At 41.2% G+C, this 22,345-nt stretch overlaps 1 protein-coding gene across 11 annotated transcripts in view; it reads right to left on the bottom strand.

The window, feature by feature from the left end:
- The window catches only part of LOC131676931 (tyrosine-protein phosphatase 99A), a 40,010-nt gene that overhangs the window by 8,046 nt on the left and 9,619 nt on the right, over positions 1 to 22,345 (bottom strand). For all 11 annotated transcript variants that reach the window (XM_058956334.1, XM_058956335.1, XM_058956336.1 and 8 more), the window contains exons 4-10: positions 17,047 to 17,324; positions 16,862 to 16,978; positions 13,030 to 13,172; positions 1,527 to 1,822; positions 697 to 1,463; positions 344 to 640; positions 21 to 289 (exon numbers count right to left, since the gene is read on the bottom strand). In XM_058956334.1, the coding sequence (XP_058812317.1) occupies positions 21 to 289; positions 344 to 640; positions 697 to 1,463; positions 1,527 to 1,822; positions 13,030 to 13,172; positions 16,862 to 16,978; positions 17,047 to 17,324 (2,167 nt within the window). The remainder of the gene's footprint in view (positions 1 to 20; positions 290 to 343; positions 641 to 696; positions 1,464 to 1,526; positions 1,823 to 13,029; positions 13,173 to 16,861; positions 16,979 to 17,046; positions 17,325 to 22,345) is intronic.

The raw sequence follows: 22,345 nt of genomic DNA, 5'->3' as shown, positions 1-22,345 counted from the left end.
AAAACAAATTATTAACTCACCTATCAATGACCACAATCGGCCCGTTTCGATACTCTGCACACCGTTCGTGAACCCGGACTGCAAAGTCGTATATCGATCTCGGATTGGCCATATCGGGCCACATGGGATTCTCAAACATCCGCACGCTTAGTTCATAGTCGTCCTGAATCGATTGGATAACGAAGTTTCGCACGATGTAGTTGTTCTCAGTTGCCTCGGATACCATTCGAATTCGGTAGTAATCACTTTCGAGCGGTTCCAATTCGTTTGGCCAAAACTGGAGAAAAGACTACAAGCGCGGAATGAAAATTTGAAACTGACCATGATAATAAAAAAAAATTACCATATTGTCAGCAGACGACAACAGCACCACGGTCTGTGCGTTGTGATCCCATACCATCTGCCACAAGTCTTTGAAGGTATCGAGCAACGGATGCTGGGTCACAACAAAGTCCCGTAACCGACGGAAACCGTGCAGCCATGTTGCGTTGATGTAGTCACTGCCTTCGACACCCGGCTTAGGCGTCAGATGAACTCGGCTTCCCTCCAGCGGAACCAGCGAACTGCGGTTCTTGATGACATTCACCGGCTTCAGTGCCGAGGTCAGGTTAATATCTTTCGGCTGGTAGCTGGTGATGAGCTGTAAACGGAAGGTGTTAAATCATAATTACAAACAGAACTACTCACATAACCCACCTTATATTGACTATCAATGTACTCGATATGGTTGACAAGTCCTCCGATGGCATCTATCTTAATGTTCGTCTCCCCACTGTCAATGGCTTCCACGAGGGCGTCATGGATAAAGATGTACTGTTCCTCCGTCTGGACCAGATAGTTCCGCTGTGCCCTTATAAACCTAAGAAAGCCAAAAACATTCAACATTCCCTTGCTCTCGATTTGCTTCAGCATCGCGTCCAGTACTATATAGGTTCCGGTTCGGCCAACACCGGCGCTACAGTGAACCACAATCGGACCTGCATCCGACGGATTGGCAGCGGTGGATTTCTTCACAAAATTTATAACCGGCAACGGATGATCCGGTGTACCGTGGTCCGGCCAGTTAGTGTAGTGATACTGATAAACCAGCTTCTCCATCTGTGATGCCTTCTTTTTCTTCAACTTAGTATGTTTCATCTGGAACGTCCTCACCGTGTAGGTAGCCATAACATCTTCCCGAATCAGGCGAACCTGAATTACGCCGTACATCTCCGATCCATCCTTTGGCCAGTACATGTCACACTTTCGCCGACCTCGTTCCACCAGATTCGTGATCATAACGATGATGGCAACCCGTTGTTCCCAAATCATCCGCCAGAAGCAGTCGAATGTCCCCGGTAAAGGACCTTGCGTGCCAATGAAGGCACGCGATCTCTGATAACCGTCAATAAAGTTAGCATTTATGTAGTCCAAGTGTTTCTTCTGGCCGGGAACCTGTCGCAGGTGAACTCTACTGTGATCATCTAGAGGTTAAGCAAAACAGAATTTAACAAAAACTGCACAACTACTCACAAAAATCAACTTACAAGCAATCACATTCAGGTAACGATTCTTCCCCTTGTTATCCGGATGCTGCGAGTGTTCCGATGGGTACTCATCGTTCAGTGCTTCCCCCTGGATGGCTTCGTACTCCTTGCTGAATCCGATGTCACCGTCGACATGCAGTGAGGCTACATGTTTCGCAAACTCCGTCACCGGTACGGAACCTCGCACTTCACCGCCCACTTCGCAGGGAGCTTCCCAATCGATCAGACCGGCCGTGTTGCCACTCTGCGAGGTCGGTGGATCGTCCAGGTAGTAGTAGGCAGCGTGGAAACATTTCCTGGAATTACGACGAATGGGTTTTAATCAAATCGTAGGTTTATTGCGGAGTAGATAAAGGTAATTATCGTCGTAACCAGTTTTGGTAATCGGTAGGGCTATTGAGACACTGTACAGTTTTATTGAGAGGTTTACCAGTTACAAATCGGAACATTGGCCATTACTTGAAAATGAATGCTAAAACCGGGGCTATAGCGTGGTCTGCTGGCGCCCTTGGCAGAGTCTCAGTTATTGTTTACTTTGACTAATTTTGAGTTTGACTTTCGAGTACTAATTTAGTGTGTACCTAGGAACGCTTATCCTGACTTATTTTGTAGTTTCATCATCATCATCGTGGCCAAGCAATCCGTGTGCTTCCAATAATCTATTCTTCTTGAACGCCCACGGTACGCGCATCTTCTTCGATTGCACATAGCGTGGTCGCTCTAAAGTCTTCCCAGTTCTGAGAATAATTACGGCTGATATCTCTTTCGGCATCCGTGCCACATGTCCATCCCTCTGTAGTCTGCCGTTTTCATGAGCGTTTCGATGTCAGTATGTTTGTATACCTGGTACAACTCGTAGTTCATGAGTCTGCGCTATTCCCCATTTTCTACCATGCCACCGAATATTGAACGCAGAACTCTTCTCTCAAACACACCAAGAGTAATCTGCTTCCTTTAATGCCTATTCCTAATGGTACAGAGTTACAGGAAATATCAGCGCAACTTTAGGCTACGCATTTTCACCTCGGAACCAGCCCCGTTCAGAGTGCCTCGCTCTGTACCTGCTACGACGTGCTTTGACTTTATAGTCAGTCCGATGCTCTCGAAACCAAGAAACATGTGAGATCTTCGAGCACTATGTTGACCAATCTATTAGTGTGAGAGGGCATCGCTCTGCTTAACTCCTTCTAACATCACTAACGCGTAGAATCCCTCTCCCACTAATTTTACGTTTGATTTCGGCCAATTCAACTCAATCAGTTTTATTGGAAAGCCATTTTCAAACATTATCTGGCACAGTTCGTTTCATTTCACTGAATCGTACGTTGCATCGAAATCCACGAACAGATGGAGAGTTCGCAAACTGTTTTCCCGGAATTAATCCAGGATTTGTTGTAGCATAAATCTCTGATCCATCGTTAATCGTTCTTCTCGAAAATCCTTTTAAAATTCGTCGAAAAAAAATCATCCAACGGACACAGTCTGCTAAACAGAACACGGGAGAGTACCTTGAGGGGTGTCCCACATCAGATTGCATCACGGCAAAAACGCTATAGAAAATAACCCATTGGGTATTTTCTCTTGAAAATTTGGGTAGAAGTAGTTTAGAGTATCACCGTAAGTTTTCGAAAATTGAAAAAAATGGCGTCACCCGAAAAGCAACGATTTTGTGCAAGCACCCCAAACATCCTCAATTCTCATTGGAACACCGGAAAACAACTCGGAATCGTGCAGTCAACAGTGAGTCGTGGATTAAACGCTACTATCAAACTCTGAGCATCGAACTGAGGGAGAAATGCGAACAGATTGTGTGTTTTATTAGTGATCAGGATCACAAGCGTTTAAGCGGAATCCCAATGCTTCGGTCAGGAATGTGGTCAAAAAGTTAAATCTGTCCAAGGCTTTCGTTCAGAAAGCCAAGAACGGAGAGGGACTGCATACGTACTAAGTACAGAAGGCTCCAAATCATTACGAACGGCAAAATACGATGGGAAAGGCACGGACTCGGAAACTGCAGATGCTGACGAAGCCCCATTGTCTCCTCATGGATGATGAGATTTACGTCAAGGTGGACTTCTGGTAGCTTTCGGGGCTACTGTTCTTCATCGCCGCCCAGCACAAGTTTGATGTTCCGCAAGAAGTAAGCAAGCAGAACCTTTCAAAGTTCACCAATAAATACATGATTTCGCAAGCGATCTGCTCTTGTGGCACACGGAGTGCGCCGTTCGTGACTACCGGGACTGTAAACGGGGAAATCTACCTCAAGGAGTGTCTACAGAAGCGTTTGCTTCCTCTGTTGAAGAGGGCCCTACGATATCCGGATCTAGCTTCATGCCATTATTCAAATGTAATCCTGGAGTGGTACGAAGTTAACGAGGTCACTGTGGCACCCAAGGACACGGACCAACCCCTCCCCCCCCCCAACGAACCGGAACTAAGGCCCATCGAAAAATACTGGGCAAGTATGAAGCAGGCACTACGGAAGCATCCCAAGGAGATCAAATCTGAGGAAAACATGAAGCAAAAAATGGTTTTCCGTAGAGAAGAAGCTGCAGCCAGATGTCCAATGAATGGAGTTAAGCGTAAGGTGCGAGCGTACGGTTATGGTATTGAAGTTGAATGAAATAAATATGCCAAAAGCTGGGTTATATTTTATTGGTCTTACAGTTTGAATATGATCGGTCCACAAGGTAATTTTCTACAGCGTTTTTTCCGTGATGCAATTTGATGTGGGACACCCTGTATCAGTAGAGTTCATTATTCCTTTGAGAGTGAAAAAGCCAGGTTGTTTATTGCATAGTCTCATCTCAAAAGACGGTTTACTATTTTTTTCGCTAGTTGTCGTACTGGAGCTGTAGAGCTACGCTCTCGGAGGGGCTCCCTGTCAGAATCACACACTACAATTGCAGACGAAACGAAAAAGTCACCCACTAAAACACTGCTTAAGGCCAATTGCAGCGGGTCGTGATAATGAATGAGATATTCATTGTACGATTCAAATATGTGCGGGCGTGGGGTCTTCACGATCGCGTGTATTATCACGAAGGGCTCGAGTGTTTGTATGTTACTATGTCGAGCTAAAATTCCTTCCCTTCCTCGAAAGAACAGCATTGGTCGTGGCGGGCTTCGCTTTTGATCATCTTTATAAAAGTTTTGAGTCAGTGAGACATACACAGTCGGAATGATTGGCTCCCATCAAGCATCATTTTTTGGTTCATTATGTATTTTCACTCATTCGGTCAATCACGAAGTGCAACTACGGGCAGTCTACCTAAGCTAAGCCAAGCTATGGTAAAGATGCTAGGAGAGAGTCAGTTTCTCCATATCACTAGAGTTCCCGGTCACATCGCCATGGAAGAAAGTGTCTATTGAGTATGAGCGTTATTTTTTATTTATACAACTGAAGGAACTAGGATGCTAAGACCGAAGGAAGATTTCCGGAAAATGGGCGTTAGTAGATTCCCGCTTCAAACCGCGCTTACAATTTAATTAGTGCTAAAACATTCACCTAATCACCGGAGTATTTTCATGTTTGCGAGACCGAGGGTTTTGGTATGCGCGGATGATCGCGGTCTTAAGCGTTTGTATGTTAACACGCTGAATGCTAGAAAGAGTGAGATGCCCCGGCCATATCGCCATGGAGAGTGTTATTTAGTGGATATGAGCGTCAATTTTTCAACTGGTTCAACTGAAGTCAAGGCTTTTAGAACCGAGGGTAGAAACTTCCGGACGTGATGGATTTATGATCGTGCGTGCGGCGGGTTGATGCTTGAGACCGCGTTTGTAAATTTATAGATGCTAAAACGTGCACTTAATTACCGGGGTGTTTTAATGTTGGCGAGATCGCCGGCGTAAGTATGTGTGGTTGATTGCAATAGCATGTTCGCGTTTGTCACCAGGTTTGCGTTATCGCGAATGCCACGAGTGTTTGTACGATTGGAATGAGAGATTGTGAGTGTATATGAGAGAATATGCACATTATTGTGTGAGTGTTAGTATGAATCTAATTTAAGATATAGTAATAAAAGGGGAAAAACAACATGTCGAATAGAGGAAAAAAGATTAATTAGAAGTGATGACGATATAATTTTTGATATACATGAGTAGTGGAAAACCAAACTAATAGAAGTACAACAAAAACAGACTAATGAAGTAGAAGAAAGAAACAATTGTAACTTGCAATCAAACTACATGAGTTAATTTGAATGCCTGCAAATGATAATTTTTTTTTATTACCGACAATTGCATTGTCGTTTCGAGATTGCTAGAATTTTTTCATGCTATGCTGACCGTGAATGAATGATTCACGTGCGTCGTTAAATTAATTGTACCTTAATTTATACAATCTGATCCTCCCCAAAAAGATCAGATGCACGAAAAGTGACCAACGAATCCTAGGAAGGGTTACTCACTAATCTATCATATACGCCAGTTCTCCGACCCAGCTGTCACAAATACTCAGACGAACGCATACACAGATAGACAAACGACCAACACATAATAATTGTACATTAGTACCAAAAACTACAATTACTACAAAACGACCACCAATAAGCTTCTACTTTTACATTTCTATAATTAACCCGTTCAGGATGATGAAGTCGATCGATAAATCGACATACAATGACCCCCACTTCGGACCGTGTCCACCAGCACTGCCATTAAGTTGTGGAACGGTGTTTGCAAACACGGCCCACTGCAAAAGCCAATCCACGTCGACCCGCCAGCCGGCCACACGGTGGTTGATCGCTAGTTTGGGCAGGTGAAGAGAATGAAATAAAACACCACAAAAAGGCCCATAAGCTCTCTCTGTCTCCTTGGTGCACCACTATCGAGGTGTAATGCAATAACCATCTTAAAGCAATTGTCTGTCAGCGGTTCTTTAAAACCGATGCAAGAAATGTGCTTGATTATGTTTACAATACCGTCAAACCTATCAATGTAGGGGAGGGAAGTTTCATTACAATTGTAGTTTGTAGCTATTCGAGATTCCTCAAACGGTCACTAGGTACCGTTTCCAAACTATTCGAGCGGGTTGTTTTAGACCTTATTTTTTCACTGTAAGCACTACATCGCAGACGATCAGCATGGTTTTATGCAAACGATGGACAACGCATAACCTGCTCTCATTCACAACGCAAGTATTCGGTAGATTCGCCGACGAACTGTAAACCGACACTATTTACATGGATCTATCCAGGGCCTTCGACAAAATCAAAAAAGATGTCGCAATAGGCCAAGCTAGATAAACTCGATATTCACGGACAACTTCTTCACAGGTTTCGTTCGTATTTCGATGGAAGGCAACTCCAAAACATCGGGCATTCCGCAGGGAAGTCATCTCGGCCTAGTAATATTTTTCCTCTATTTTAATTACGTCAGTATCACATGCAAAAGGGATGCAATCGATGCCGATTTTCTCATTTTCTCCAAAATGAATTGAACAACTTCAGAACGTGGTGTGATCTCTTGTTCGACTCAAGCATTCCAGGACACTCTCACTTCAAGGAACTCGGAGTCTTAATAGATTCGGAACTAACGTTCGAATCATATACTTCTTACATTGTGGATAAGGTATCAAGACAGCGGGAGTTCATTTTCCAGACAGCCAAAAAAACTTTAGGGACGTTTACCGTCTTAAATCGCTTTATTGGTCCGCTCAACGTGACAATATTGTTCTGCTGTTCGGAATCCATACTATCAGAACGAGGTTGACGCTGTCCAACGCCGGATCATGTGCTTCTTCGACATAGTGAAAAGATTCCAACTGCCGAGATGCGAAAAACGGTGTCAGGAGATACACTTCAATACTCTCAGCTTGCGGAGGGACACTGCTCCCGAGCACTTTTCACCTCGGACGTACTGTTTACCAGAGTGGATTACTCTAGAATTCTCGACCGCCTAGAGATGGTGGTCAGCTATTGCATTCGTCCGCGTTCCTTAGCACCTATTTTTATAAGGTGATTCATCAACAGTGCTTCGAAAATGAGTCAATTGATTATGCAACTATTTTTCCCGTTCTTATTTTGTTGCATATAAGTAGTAGTCTTGATTCTATTATTTCCAAAACCGCACATATTTTGTCATATGTAATTTTAAATGTTCATTGATTTGATAGCATTGTATCTCCGCTGGGTGATGCCAATCGAGCTAACATTTCTTTGGACCGAGCAAATTAATTTCTATGTTTGTTTAGTGTTTATTTGACCAACTAGGGCACTCATCCACAATGTGCATAGGGAAAACGCATGATCTTGTCTGAGTGGAATGATGACTTCACTTGAATCATGTATAGGGTTTTACAATTGACAACTCGCGAGAAGGATCGAAAGCCAGTTATCAATTTCTTTCAGTCATGTCAGCCCGAAGAATAAATGTTTTAGTGTCATGTTCATTAGGGTGGGACAAACAATGGATTCTAGCTCCGAGCAACTTTTTGGGTACCATTTGGGTCCTAGAACATCTGTGCAAATTCTTAGCTTGATCCCTGAAACTATATTTTTGCGCCCACTATTTAAAGTTTACATGGGATTTTATATGGGAAAATTAACTTTCACAAAATAATTCCTTCAGGAGTCGCCCATTGCTTCTTAAAAATAAACCGTAATGTGGCTTTTGTAGGAAATTTAACACAGAAACAAAGTCTCGAAAACTACGAAACGATCTGACGCTTGGGAAAAAAGTTATTAAGCTGAAACCAATTGATGCTCTGACGATTGATAAAATATTCATTGTTTCTAGCACCACTGTTGTTGGTTGTCCAATTATATGCAATTTTGTTTTGATCTTCTCTTAATGTCTCCAAATCATTTTTCTATACTGTCTGGCCACTTCGCAAGTGTTTTCAGGGATAAATTAAGTCTTCTTTTGTACATAATAAGAGAAAATTAAAGATTTTGTATATAATTCGACCGTCAGCAGCAGTGATGCTATGAAAAGTAAAATTTTCATTAATCTTCAGGGCATCAATCGGTTTTTGCTTAAAAACTTTTTCCACAAGCATCAGATCGTTTCGTGGTCTTCAAGACTTTGTTTCCTTGACAAATTTCCTATAAAAATCATACATCTATTTAGTTTTAGGAGGTAACGGGTGACTCTTGGAAGAATTAATTTGCAAAAGACGTTTTCCCCATACGAAATCCCATGTAAACTTTAAACAGTGGGCGCATAAATATAGTTTCACCGATCGAACTAAAAATTTGCAGAGTTGTTCTGGGAGCTAAATGGGACCCAAAAAGTTACTCGGAGCGAAATTTTATTTTTTTCATATAACCATGTCCCACTCTAATGTTCATTGGTTTGCTTAAATCAGGCTCATTACAGATTTTTTTCTCATTATATTGAATAATTTCATATAGTTTCGAGTAGCACATGCACTGTTATTAATTGACATTAATTTATTTCTTGCATTTTCTGGTTTTGGCACATTGTTGTTTCAATTTAGTAATTTAGTTTTTGCTGATTCCAAGTCGTAAGAAGCGACAAAAACCGGACTCTATACTTCATCTCCTGCATCTTTTATTGTTTCTAGTTTTGTTTGTACTAAATTAGTAAACTGTCCAATGAACATTTTGTGGTCTCAATTACAGTGGCAGGCGATGGGCGATCTCTCTTATGCTTTTGTAGTAAATTAGTAAATGAATTCTGATCATTTTTCTTTTCTATTCGTGATAAACCTACTTGCTTGTCTTTCTGGTAGTAGGGATAATAATAAGGTAAGTAGCCCCAGTTTGATTTCCACTCTTATTGTTTTCCTTCGAAATTTGTGTTGCTTTTCCTTTTGCAGGCGTATCTTCCGTTAAAATGATAAGTATAATTTCGAACATTGTCTCGTTATTCGACATTACGATATTCCTAAAACGTAATTTAAGAACTTAGTGAGTCTCCTGGTGGCCGAGCGCCAGAGACTCCTAAAATCTTGATTCGCGCGAACTCCAGTATAATTTCCAATTATCATCTTTACTAACAATTCCCCTCCTCCCGTGACACTTGTGGAGGGCGCGGTAGTATATACGGTCTCTAATAAAAGCAAGTGCCGGATTAACATTCCTTCCCTTTCCTATTGCGATCCACGGTCGGGCCTGGTCGGCGCCGGTACTGATCAATAAACAACTTGGGATTACCAAGTGTTGAATGTTAAAGGATGGTTTGTTACTCACAGGCATTATCATCTATTGACTCTCTGTGCAATTTCAGCTAGTCCCGATCAATAACGGAGTTGCAACCAGCGGTGTTCGCACAAGTCCAAGCGAAATTCTCGAACGTCTAGATCTTCAAGCCTGTAATCGAGCACTTAGGCAAAACTTTCTGCTGCGACTACTTTTTAGGAGAACAAACTCCGGTCGCCACCACTCCAGTTTCCAGACTTCAAAGTGTTTTCAACAGAGTTGAAACTGTATTTGACTTCCACTTGACGAGAAATGTGATTAAAGATAAGTTCTTGTCTATTCTTAGATGTAACTAATCAACGTAACCACCGTTGGGGTCCACAGGTCACTTTATTTTGTATCTACTGGGGTAATTCTAATAATGCATTTAGATTCGTATATGCCTTATCTTTAGCAATTATGTGAGCCTCAATTACTGTACTGTTGCTATAAACACAATTATCCCGAAATAACTGACCAATTCCGGCTGAATCAAGATGAGGAGGTGGTATTTTTTTATTTCTGAACTATACACTTTAATTGGAGAATTCAAACATTATTTTCCACGTGGGCTAATGAAAGTTGATGATGATATAAAGTAAACCTTCGAAGAAATAAAAGGATTCTGTTTGATAGACAATAAAGTTCTTCGCCGCATATGACCATAAGTGATAGATGGTACACGTTCCTGTCTGATTCCAGCTGATCTGAGTCGTAAAGGTCACACTAATAGAACTCGCTACCTCAAACAGTCACCATGTATCAATTCACAATGGCTGATTGCGATTATGGACAGAAAGTATTTTGTACTATAATCTCACTACCGGCATCCACAATCGTACCGACTATTTAGTTGGTGATAACGTGAGGCAAGCATCTTATTTACATTAGCTTTAGGCCAACACGTACTTCTCCATAAACGACAGCCCTAAACGATCGTCATTAGCTATCGTACGCTTTTGCCTACTAGGTGCGGCAGACGTCAACACGTACACACGTACCGAATCCACTTAGCCATTCTAAGACGCAGAAGATTTCGTCTAGCTTACCCGAACCAATGTTTCAACATAACTCCGTCGTCTCTGTCCAGCTTCTGTGCCGATCGAGCCAACCAACCTCGCACTGATATATAACTAATTGATACTGATCAATTGAGAAATTTTCACCTTTCGGTACACAAAAAAACTTGTCCAATAAACATGAGACCTTCATCCGAACAGTCGTTGGACTGTGAAAGCCTTCTCGCTGTTTCCGTTCACAGCTCTCGCAAATTAATTGTACACTGATAAAATGTGGCACGGCCAAGATTCGATAAGCAGCCCGCTGCTTCGTTATCATTCTTATCGCACTTTCGATAGGTCCTTTGCATGTAGTGGCATCTATCAGTAAACACCTGGAATTGAGGATCAAGCCTTCCAGCGAAACATGTCGTTTCGAAACCTCTTTATCGCGTATTCCGCGATTTTTTTTCTTTCGTTTGCACTTCAAAAGTTGAAAAAAAGGAACACGCGTTTACGCGAAAGCACGAGCAAAACAAAACTGAACTTTCCGCTGGAGATCTCCGCTGTGTACGCCTTTGTTTGATCGGCGGCTGTGGATTCGCGCGCGCGGGTGGGGTGACCTAACTGGCAAATGTCGAGGTGTATTACTAAGCGCAAGTTGCTTTTCCTCCTCACTAACACACGGGCCACAGCAGCAACAACACACCTGAGCAATTGCACAATCTTGATGTGTGCGGCGCTGACTCCGAGGAAGGTGCAGTTTTTTCTTGTTTCTCAAGAAACTGTGGAATCGAAACGGTACAATGCAGATCTAGCCGAAACGAGTGAGCGCGTGTGGGGAGCGAACGAAAAGCCTGCTGTGATTTGGTTCCATTTCATCGGTGCGACGGGGGGTTCGTTGATGCAACTGGAGCTTGATGAAGAATGAGAGCACATGATTTTTGCTAAAATATAAAATTGTTTTATTCTAACGGCATTGAAATAGGTTAGTAGAGAAAGTTGTTATTAATGTAAATTTTGCTTAAGCTTAAATTTGCTCGGTGTTAAGTCAGACCGGACTAAGTGACAAAATATTGATATCGAGAAAAACGAGTTAAAAGTTTCAATCGCAGCATCCTTTACATTATGATTGGAAATTTATTTTTTCCATAATTCTTGTTTATTGTTACATATTTCAAATCTGGCAAAGGTCGAATGTAGCTGACGATATTCTTTATCCAGAGCTATCATTATCTCATTTTTTTATGTTTTGCGACTTAGTCCGGTCTGACTTAACACCGACCATTTAGTCCAGAGAAACCACCCTCACTGGGCGTGTGCTCGTTTAATTGCGTTCAGAGAGCAGCTGCGCACGCTGTTAATTTTCTAATTTTCCGCGCAACACATGAGCGTTTTGGAGTGTGGAAGCAAACCTCGCTGCTACGCAGAAAAGTTTCTCCGCCAATAATATCTAAAACACTGGACTGGGACACTCAACTCACACACACTCGCTGTGTTTGCAGTCTAGGAATGCTACACTTTCTCGGCTACCGCAGAGCAGCAATAGAGAGATTCGAGAGTGAGAGTGAATTGAGACTACTCTGCGTTGTAGTGTGCAACAGCATCATCGGTGGATTTTAATTCGCCCCGTGCGCGCTGGACCGATGGACGGTGGATACCCAGTGTGTAGCACTGCGTATAATTCATTAATTGACCATTACCGGGTGGTTTCCTCACACACATTTTCTCCATACTGCATTTCTCGTCCGCGAATGACTAGGAAACGTTACGACTATTCAGGCTACTGCAAAGTATTGCAATCAATCTCAACTAATGCTTCCGGCTTATGTCGGTATTAGATGAAACTAACTGGACGGGTAGTAAAAGCAAGCCCACAGAGAATGTTCCGTAACCGACGGAGCTTCAAAACCTGGACCAGAAAATGTATCTACAGATGCTTTCTTTTACGAGCATTACGATGAGAGCCGCTTTAAAACTTTTCAAATTAGACGTGATGCTGCGTCGGTGCAATGCATGCATTTCACGTAGTAAAAGTTATCGTAATTATTACACTAAGGACTGAATACATGGATAGGAATCCGCTGCTAGCTAATAGCGTATTAATTTATTGTCATCTCGATTGTTCTCTGTATTTTAAAACGACCTGCTCTGGAAAATAGAATTTCAGTATTCTGTTGTCGTGTTTTTACGTGTCCACAACAGAAAGACACCATCGCACCGCTAGATGCTTTGAACCTATACCAAACAATTTGAATGGAAATATAGCTTCCACTATGAATTAGATTGGCCATGGATTCCCAACCGAACTAGTTCTATTTTTAGTTACTAATAAACAATATGGTTACGTATACTTACTTCCACAGCAGGAAGGCCAGCACGATCAGTAGAAGTCCGAAGCAGCTGAAAACGATACCGGCCAGGACGGCAAGATTGTAATCATCGTACGATTGTCGTTGTGATGGCGGCGGGATTTTCTCACAGTTCGGTTGGAGGGAAATCTGTTGGAAACGGGAAATACGTAGATTATAAACCCCATCTATGGTGCGAATAAACAAATATCGACAAACGAATGATTACGGCGTAAAAGCCAAATGTCAAAATTCTCTTTAAAGGGGGAATTCCGGACAAACCGTTACTGGCCGAACACCGTTCACAGTACTATCTGCAAGAGAATTTTTTTCTCTTTTGTCTACTACCAACATCTGTGATGGGCGAGTTACCGTTTGTCCGGAATTTTCATTCAAAATGAATTTTGACAGTTGGCTTTTACGCCGTAATCATATTTTTGTCGAGAAATATTTCGGTGGCGATTGGCACACCCCTGCACAGTGGTCGGAAACGCCAAAAACTTGAACTTAATTCACTAGAGGCCAAACCATCGGATATATTCACAGGGTGTCTTTGGAGAAATTGTTCGTATGAATAGGCCCCACAATCTGATAATAATTGAAATTAGGCATGGCTTACTATGATCGAACTAAAAAAAATAACTTTTTATACTGACGAGGTAGAAAGTTAGTGTCTTCGACAAAGTTTTAGAAATGCTCATAGTGAAGAATTTTGTTGAAGAACTTGAGCTTGTAGGATTAAAGGTTTTCGATTTATAAGGCGTTTACTATGACAACATCCTTAAATCTAGTTTTTTTTAATAAAAATTCTTTCATTGTGACTTTTCGTGCAAGCTATGTTCAAGATAAATGTGTAGGTATCAAAACTACATAATATTGTCGAAGACTGTATGTAAAAATACTAAGAAGCCGGCCATCCTCGCGTGCTCGAAAAAGTACTGGCGACCGTGACAGCATTTGTTGGTACCACAAAAAGTACGGGTCTCAAGCTCACCAGTGCCGCGCGCCGTGCTCATTTGAAAATTTGTCAAAAACTAAGTACCAGCCCATTTGCCACGGCGAAGGTGGGCTTAAACAAGGAAAGACGCCGATTAAGTGTTTTTGACAAGATGAACAACTTTCGTTTTTTAATCGACACTGGACCAGATGTCTCGATATTACCCGCTACCAAGCGAGATAGCAATAAACCACCAATTCCGTTAGTTTTGTGCGCGGACAACAGCACAAACATAAAATCTTTTGACACGCGTGTCCTGCACGCGGAACTTGGACTTCGTAGAAGATACTCTTGGAATTTTCTTGTAGCTGATGTTAGCATCGCTATCATCGGACCCAACTTTTTATCCCATTTTTGACTAACGGTGGACCTCAAACATCAACGCATCATAGATGGGCTAACACATCTCAAGTTACAGGCGGCGTAGTCAGGCTTGTTATTTGCTCACACAATGAGCCACAAAGAGCGAAATACACCGATTAAAAATAGAGCAGCACAAAAACACTGCGATGTGCAGAACGAGCGCACAAAGAGAAACTTGAAAACGAAAAAGAGTAAGATTTGTGCACCAAGAGCTGCTCAATTTCGTTCAAAGAGTCACCTTGAAGAGCCATTTTTTGTGCCTTCCCTCACTGGCAAGCAGGTAGGAAGGCGAATCAAACTACAATTCAGATAAAGTTAGATCGGAAGAACGTTTTAAAAATGTTTTATGGTTGCCTTCTCCACTTACGTGCGCGTGGGACCAAGATACACACTAAAGAGCCTCTTTATTTCTACTCTTTGTGGCGTGCAGCCATGGAGTAGAATACACGTGTGGGAGCAACACGCATCGGAGTGAAGAGGTTTATTGTGAAAGAGAAGAGCGGTGGTTAGCATGAAAAGTGCAGAGCGTTTGTTATTTTTCTCTTTATTTGCTCTGAGGTGCATAACATCCCTGGGCGTTATTACGTAGTTACGATCACCCATTCCGGCACTTGCTTGAAGAGTTTAACTCTTCGGAAGTCGCGCAAATGGCCTACTGAACGAGCAGCCACTGGTGCGCTAAGACGATTTCGCTAGATTTTCAGAACAGCGTGCACTCAGAGCACTAGCGCGACATCCGAAAGGTTAAGGTTATAACACGCCCGTCAACACTTCGAGCTGAAGTTCGTCATGATATAACTCACCACATAATTACAAAAGGACCACCCGTCACATGTAAAGTACGAGGGATGTCACCGGATAAGATGTCGTTTACCAAGCAAGAGTTCCAAACTATGATGGATCTTGGTATTTGTCGCCGGTCCAGTGGTGGTTGGGCGAGCCCACTATAAGAGACTATCGAAAGCTGAACCATTGTACTATACCGCACAGATACCCAGTACCACACATACACGACCTCCTGAACGCTCTACACGGTAAGTCGATATTCAGCACACTAGACTTTGAGCGAGCATACTATCAGATACCCGTGGAAGAGGAAGACATACCGAAGACGGCCGTAATAACTCTACTAGGCCTTTTTGCACTTACCAGAATGCAGTTTGGCCTACGCAATGCAGACCAAACATTCAAAAGATTCATGCACAGGATTTTTGAAGATCTCAATTTCGTTGTCATCTTTATCGACGACATATGCGTCGCTTCATCATCAATTGAAGAACATTAGCAACACATGCGAATAGTTTTCGTTCGAACGGGCTAGTGATTAATTTGCCAAAATGCAAATTTGCGCAACAAGAGGTTGAATTCATTGGTTATTTGGTCGGTAATGATGGGATGAAACCGTTACCCAGTGGAGTCACAGTAGTACAGAAATTCACTCTACCAACGACAGTCAAAGATCTTCGAAGATTCCTGGTGATTCATACGTCAAGTGACTGATATGCAGGCAGCACTGAGTGCCTTAACACAGGCAACAAAAAATGATTCACGAAATATCAAATAGAGTGAGGAGGCAATTGAAGCATTTGAGAACTGCAAAGAATCACTAGCGGAAGCAACGTTACTGTATTACCCCGATCCAGAGAAGCACGTGGGATTATTTGTAGATGCTGCCAACACTGCGGCTGGAGCTGTTCTGCAGCAATTTTCCAACGCTAGGTTTCTATTCGGAAAAATTTACGTCAGGTCAACAACGCAACTACTCCACGTTCCCGGCTACCCCCCACAAGCAAATGGAATGGTGGAACGTTTCCACCGTAAACTGAAGGAAGCCATCATGTGCGTCGATGCCAAAAAGTGGTTCACTAAACTCCCATTCATTTTGCTTGGATTGCGAACCGCATTCAAGGAATATATGAATTGGTGTACGGCCAACCCTTGCGTATACCTGGAGTTTTTCGAACCACCAGAGAAGATTTGCGATTGAACTGGTTTTCTGTTGGACCTCCATCGTGTGATGGAACAGATGCGACCAGTTGAAGCAAAGCACCACAACAATCATACGACGGGCCTTCTCGTGTTATCGGTCGTATAGACAAGTATATGGATCTGGTGATACATCAGAAGACCCAAAGGATTTCCATCGATCGGGTAAAACCAGTTCACATCAGTTCCGACACCTCGAACGGTTATCCCGATAGCAAGAAATCGTTAGTTACACCTACATGCCACCGCGTAAGGTTCTTGGTGTAACTGGGGGGGGGGCATTGTGGCGATTGGCACACCCCTAGTTGCTACTCACACTAAGAGAGAGAGAGAGAGAGACGCACGACGACGACAGAGGAAATTTCCAGAGAAGAAAATAACGTTCGTTCGTGTAGCCACGCGTAAAATTCCTTGCAAATAAAGTGACAGAATATAACCGATAACGAATTCATTTATTGGTTTCAATTCCCGGTCGTGCTCGTCCACAACATACCTTTTTAGGTTCCGAGTAGGATCCAAGAATAATCTGCTTCGGATTGATGACACTGGTGGATGCCGCCCGGACTTTCACCTCGTACACCATATTGGTGGTCAGGTTCGGGATGATCATCTACCGAAATAAAAGCAGCAATTAGATCACAATTGTTCTAGTGTAAACATACGCGGTTTGTAACATACCGAAGTCTCCACGATGGAGGCATTCGCTGTGATACGAATCTCGCGGAAATCGGCAAACACTACATTTCGATAGCTGATGATGTAGTAATCGATCGTGTTGTAGTAGGTCTGCGGAATACGCCAGCCGAAGAATAACGCGTCCTGGTTGTGGCATGTTAGGTTCACTACTTTCGGTGCACTCGGACCGCTGATGTCCGTTCGGGTAGAGACCTCCGATGGTTCACCGTCGTTTTTCTTGGTGAAAGCTGCTACGATGATCTTGTAATCGCTGTACGGTTCTGGAAGGTAGGAAACTTCAATTAGTTTTTTGTTGCGTAATATATACTGCTTACAATCGCAAGTCATTCCCATGTAGATAGGAAATCTCGTGGAACATGTGACAAACAAGTGTAGATTATGGGTAGTATACAATTTTCTAAAACTAAAGACCAAATGTTGAAATCGAATAGAAGCATCACACAATTTTGATCGTAACACTCTATATGGTACACAAATACTTCATGTAAATTATTTTCTATTCCATTTCATTACTTCACACGTTCCTTCACTCGAAAGAACGCTTAAACTCGAATAACTACTCAGTCTTAGACAAATTCTTTCCGAATTGTACATCGAGAACTGGTGAAAACTAAAACCGCATTTTTCGATTAAAAAGTTATCCGCGTTTTGGTAATTTTAGGGAAAACGTTCTGGTTTTGTTTCCTTCTAAGGAAATGTTTTCTGGGATTTGGTACTTTCTGATAAATGAATTTCTGGAGAACGGTTTTCGGGAAAACGTTGTGGAATCTCTATTCTCACCTCAACGATCCAAGTTTCGCCTTCTGGGCATGCCAAATTTCACCTCATCGAAAAACAATCTGGTTGAAAGGCAATGCCTTATATTCCGTTTGCGCTGATTCTAACTAGGTACTCAGACCATAAACGCCAACGAATGATTTGAAAAAAACAAATCACTCTATTGTTTTAGCCGATCAAAACAAACGTAAACATTACGCACGTGAAAGAACCTCATCAGCTGCTAGAAAAAGAACGCCCAGTAGTGCCCTCGCAGTAAATAATCATGCGAAGGCTAACAACCGGTCATGACTAGTTTTACATCGAACATTGCATTGTCCCGAGCCGAAATGGTTTTACCAAAAAAAAAAAATCCCCCTGGTGAGAAATTTTGGTGATTACCCAATTTTTCTCCTTAGGGGGAAATATAGCATAGTGCTTTCGCATAAGCCTACTAAGCCAAGATAAATTTCGGCTTCACTATGTCTTATCGGCATAAACAGAACTTCTGCTCGGACGGGACATCACGTTTGACCAGTCGTTCGATTGAAATACAAAGTTTGTTTTAGTTTTAGGGATTCAGCGTCAAGTCGGCGCTAATCCATTCCGACAAAAATTTAGTGTCGGTTTCTGATGAGACGAAGTCGAAACGCACCCGTGACTATTAACCCATTCATGCCCATGTTGTTTGTGGACAACAACGTTTTTAAACAGCTATAACTTTTGATTGATGCGAGATTTGCTCACAAAAACAAGAAAGGCTCATTAATGTGATTGTTGTCTTTAATTTGAGTATTAACAGTTACAAGGATCAGCTTTAGAATTGAAGTTATTGCAATTAGTCTGATTGGATTCAGATGGAGCAGTGCTGCCAGGAATAGTTTACGTTGACGACCGAAAATGATTTTTTCATATATCTTTGTTATGGTGCAATATTATTGTAAACTGATAAAACTTATCAATTTAGACCATCGTTGGCTACGTTTTCCACGTAATTGGACTATTGTAATTATTCTAGGAGAATTGTATTGAGCATTACAAGGTAAAAATTAACCAGCTTCTAGCACTGCCATAGAAGTACCTATCTTTATGAAAATAGGCTTTTCGTGTTTCTTGACCCCACCGTTTACAAGTAAAAATAGTTTTGAAACCCTACATGCACTAGAAAAATGTTGGGCATGAAAGGGTTAACTTAGCATTTGTGTCCTTGACACACAAAGACTGATTTTACCAAAAAAAAATTATCCCTATTGAGAAATTTTGGTGATTACCCAATTTTTCTCCTTAGGGGGAAATATAGCATAGGACTGCGCTTGGCAAGTTTTTTTTTTTTTAATTGGCCTAAAACGTCTTAAAAAATGGTTTTCAGGGTCGCTGATTCTGATCTTGTCGTCGAAAATGTAAAATTCAATATGGCGAATCAAAAATGGCCCAATTTTGCGTTTTTTTTTTTCATATTGGCGTAGAACGTCTTACAAGGGGGTTTTCGGGGTCGCTTATTTTGATTCTGATGTCGAAAATGTAAAATTCAAGATGTTGGATCCAATATGACGACAGTGCTTGGCTAAATTTCATGTTTTATTTTTAAATTGGCCTCAAATGTCTTACAACGGGGTTTTCGGGGTCGCTGATTCTGATTTTGAAGTCGAGAATGTAAAATTCAAAATGGCGGATCCAATATGGCGACTGTGCTTGGCTAAATTTAACTTTTTTTTAAATTGGCCTCAAACGTCTTACAAGAGGGTTTTCGGGGTCGCTGACCCTGATTTTGATGTCGAAAATGTAAAATTCAAAATGGCGGCTGTGTTTGGATAAATTTTACGTTTTTCTATATTGGCCTAGAACGTCTTACAAGGGGGTTTTCGGGTTAGCTGATTCTAACGTCGAAAATGTAAAATTCATAATGGCGGATCCAATATGGCGACTGTGATTCGCTAAATCTCATGTTTTTTATATTGGCCTAAAACGTCTTACAAGGGAATTTTTGGGGTCTCTGATTCTGATTTTGATGTCGAAAATGTAAAATTCTAAATGATGGATCCAATATGGCGACTGTGCTTGACTAAATTTCTTGTTTTTTTCATATTGACCCAAAACGTCCTACAAGAGGGTTTTTGGGGTCGCTGATTCTGATTTTGATGTCGAAAATGTAAAATTCAATATGGCGAATCAAAAATGGCCAAATTTTGCGTTTTTTATATATTGGCGTAGAACGTCTTACAAGGGGGGGTCGCTTATTTTGATTCTGACGTCGAAAATGTAAAATTCAAAATGTCGGATCCAATTTGGCGACTGTGCTTGGCTAAATCCAATGTTTTTTTTTTTAAATTGGCCTAAAATGTTTTACAATAGGCTTTTCGGAGTCACTGATTCTGATGTCGAAAATGTAAAATTCAAAATGGCGTTTCCAATATGGCGACAGTGTTTGGCTAAATTTCATGCTTTTTTAAAAATTGGCCTAAAACGTCTTACAATAGAGTTTTCGGGGTCGCTAATTCTGATTCTGACGTCGAAAATGTAAAATTCAAAATGGCGAATCTAATATGGCGACTGTGCTTGGCTAAATTTAACTTTTTTTTAAATTGGCCTCAAACGTCTTACAAGAGGGTTTTCGGGGTCACTGACCCTGATTTTGATGTCGAAAATGTAAAATTCGAAATGGCGGCTGTGTTTGGATAAATTTTACGTTTTTCTATATTGGCCTAGAACGTCTTACAAGGGGGTTTTCGGGTTAGCTGATTCTAACGTCGAAAATGTAAAATTCATAATGGCGGATCCAATATGGCGACTGTGATTCGCTAAATCTCATGTTTTTTATATTGGCCTAAAACGTCTTACAAGGGAATTTTTGGGGTCGCTGATTCTGATTTTGATGTCGAAAATGTAAAATTCTAAATGATGGATCCAATATGGCGACTGTGCTTGACTAAATTTCTTGTTTTTTTCATATTGACCTAAAACGTCCTACAAAAGGGTTTTTGGGGTCGCTGATTCTGATTTTGATGTCGAAAATGTAAAATTACAAGAGGGTTTTCGAGGTCGCTGATTCTGATTCTAACGTCGAAAATGTAAAATTCAAAATGGCGGATCCAATATGGCGACTGTGATTGGCTAAATTTCATGTTTGTAACATTGGCCTAAAACGTTTTACAAGGGTTTTTTTTTGGGTCGCTGATTCTAATTTTGGTCGAAAATGTAAAATTCAAAATAGCGGATCTAATATGGCGACTGTGCTTGGCTAAATTTCATGTTTTTTTATATTGGCCTAAAACGTCTTATAAGGGGGTTTTCGGGGTCGCTGATTTTGATGTCAAAAATGTAAAATTCAACATGGCGGAAGCCAATCACCATTGCTTGATTGCATATTGGGCTTTAATCAAATGATCATTTGGCCACCAATCACCATTTGAAATATTTTGTTTTTCAAAAATTTCTAAATTACTTTGGAAATACACGAGATAAGCCGTTGTTGTAATATAGAAATTTTCCATTTTGATAATTCAAAGCTTTTTATTGAACTTAAATAACTTGTTAGAATGATATTTCAAAAGTTATATTAATGAATTGGCTTTAAAGGGATCATATACGAGCAACTATCAATAATGTTGAAGATATTAAGGATAAAGACTTTATGTCTTCAGCAAGTTAGAAATCTGTCTAACCGGAAAAAGAGCGCGAATAACCTTTAAATTAAAATCGGGAAGCGCATTTGGCATAAAGCCATTTAACCTAACGCCGTTTGGCAAAAGGCCAATTGGTACTATAACCAAAGCGAGAGCCAAGTGGTCATTTGGCCTAATAGATAGTAAATCTAATTCCTCAGGTCCATTTGATTAGCCAGACCTGTGTAGGCCAATAACCGAAAAGGTTATCGGTAATTTTCTGGGACGCAGTTTCCCGAAATGGACTACACAAATAACCCATTTTTTTGCTTTTTAACGACATTCTACTAGCTAGAGATTACTAAATGGAGAAAGTAACGAAAATTTTAGTGTCATAGTACTCAAGAGAGAGCAAGGATGTGAAATATATAGATCGGAAAACTAAAAGTGGCACAGTCATTAGAAATAGGCTTAAAACCTTGCAAACTAATCTAAAAAAATACCCGAATTTTTCGGAAGCTTAATAAAACTACAGCCATTGCAAATCGATTTTTTTGTAAAGTACTGCTATGCTGGCAACTGCCTTTTTTGTTGCACTTCATTTTCTTTTGTTTGAATTGTAGCAATCCAAAATTTTCCAACATAGTTCTAAATACAAAGGCCACAAAGCACAAATTCCATGCTTACTCTAGTTTTCTATGTAATCAATCAGACATTGAAATAGTGTTCCTCTCACTAAAGTTGATTTCTCGTTTCAAACATGAGCGGTTCTTGAAATCGTTCTTATTTCAGTGAACCAAAATTTGAACGAGTATTTTCATACTTTATGTCCATTGGATCTTATGTCAAACGGCCGTTATGCCAAAAGATTTTAATAACAGTCAATATTCTGTACATTTCATGCCAAATGACCATTATGTCAA

The sequence above is a fragment of the Topomyia yanbarensis genome, chromosome 1 (assembly GCF_030247195.1).
Source record: "Topomyia yanbarensis strain Yona2022 chromosome 1, ASM3024719v1, whole genome shotgun sequence".
Classification (NCBI taxonomy): Eukaryota; Metazoa; Arthropoda; class Insecta; order Diptera; family Culicidae; genus Topomyia; species Topomyia yanbarensis.
The sequence above is the reverse complement of the archived record's forward strand: the minus strand, read 5'-3'. Positions and strand labels throughout refer to the sequence as shown.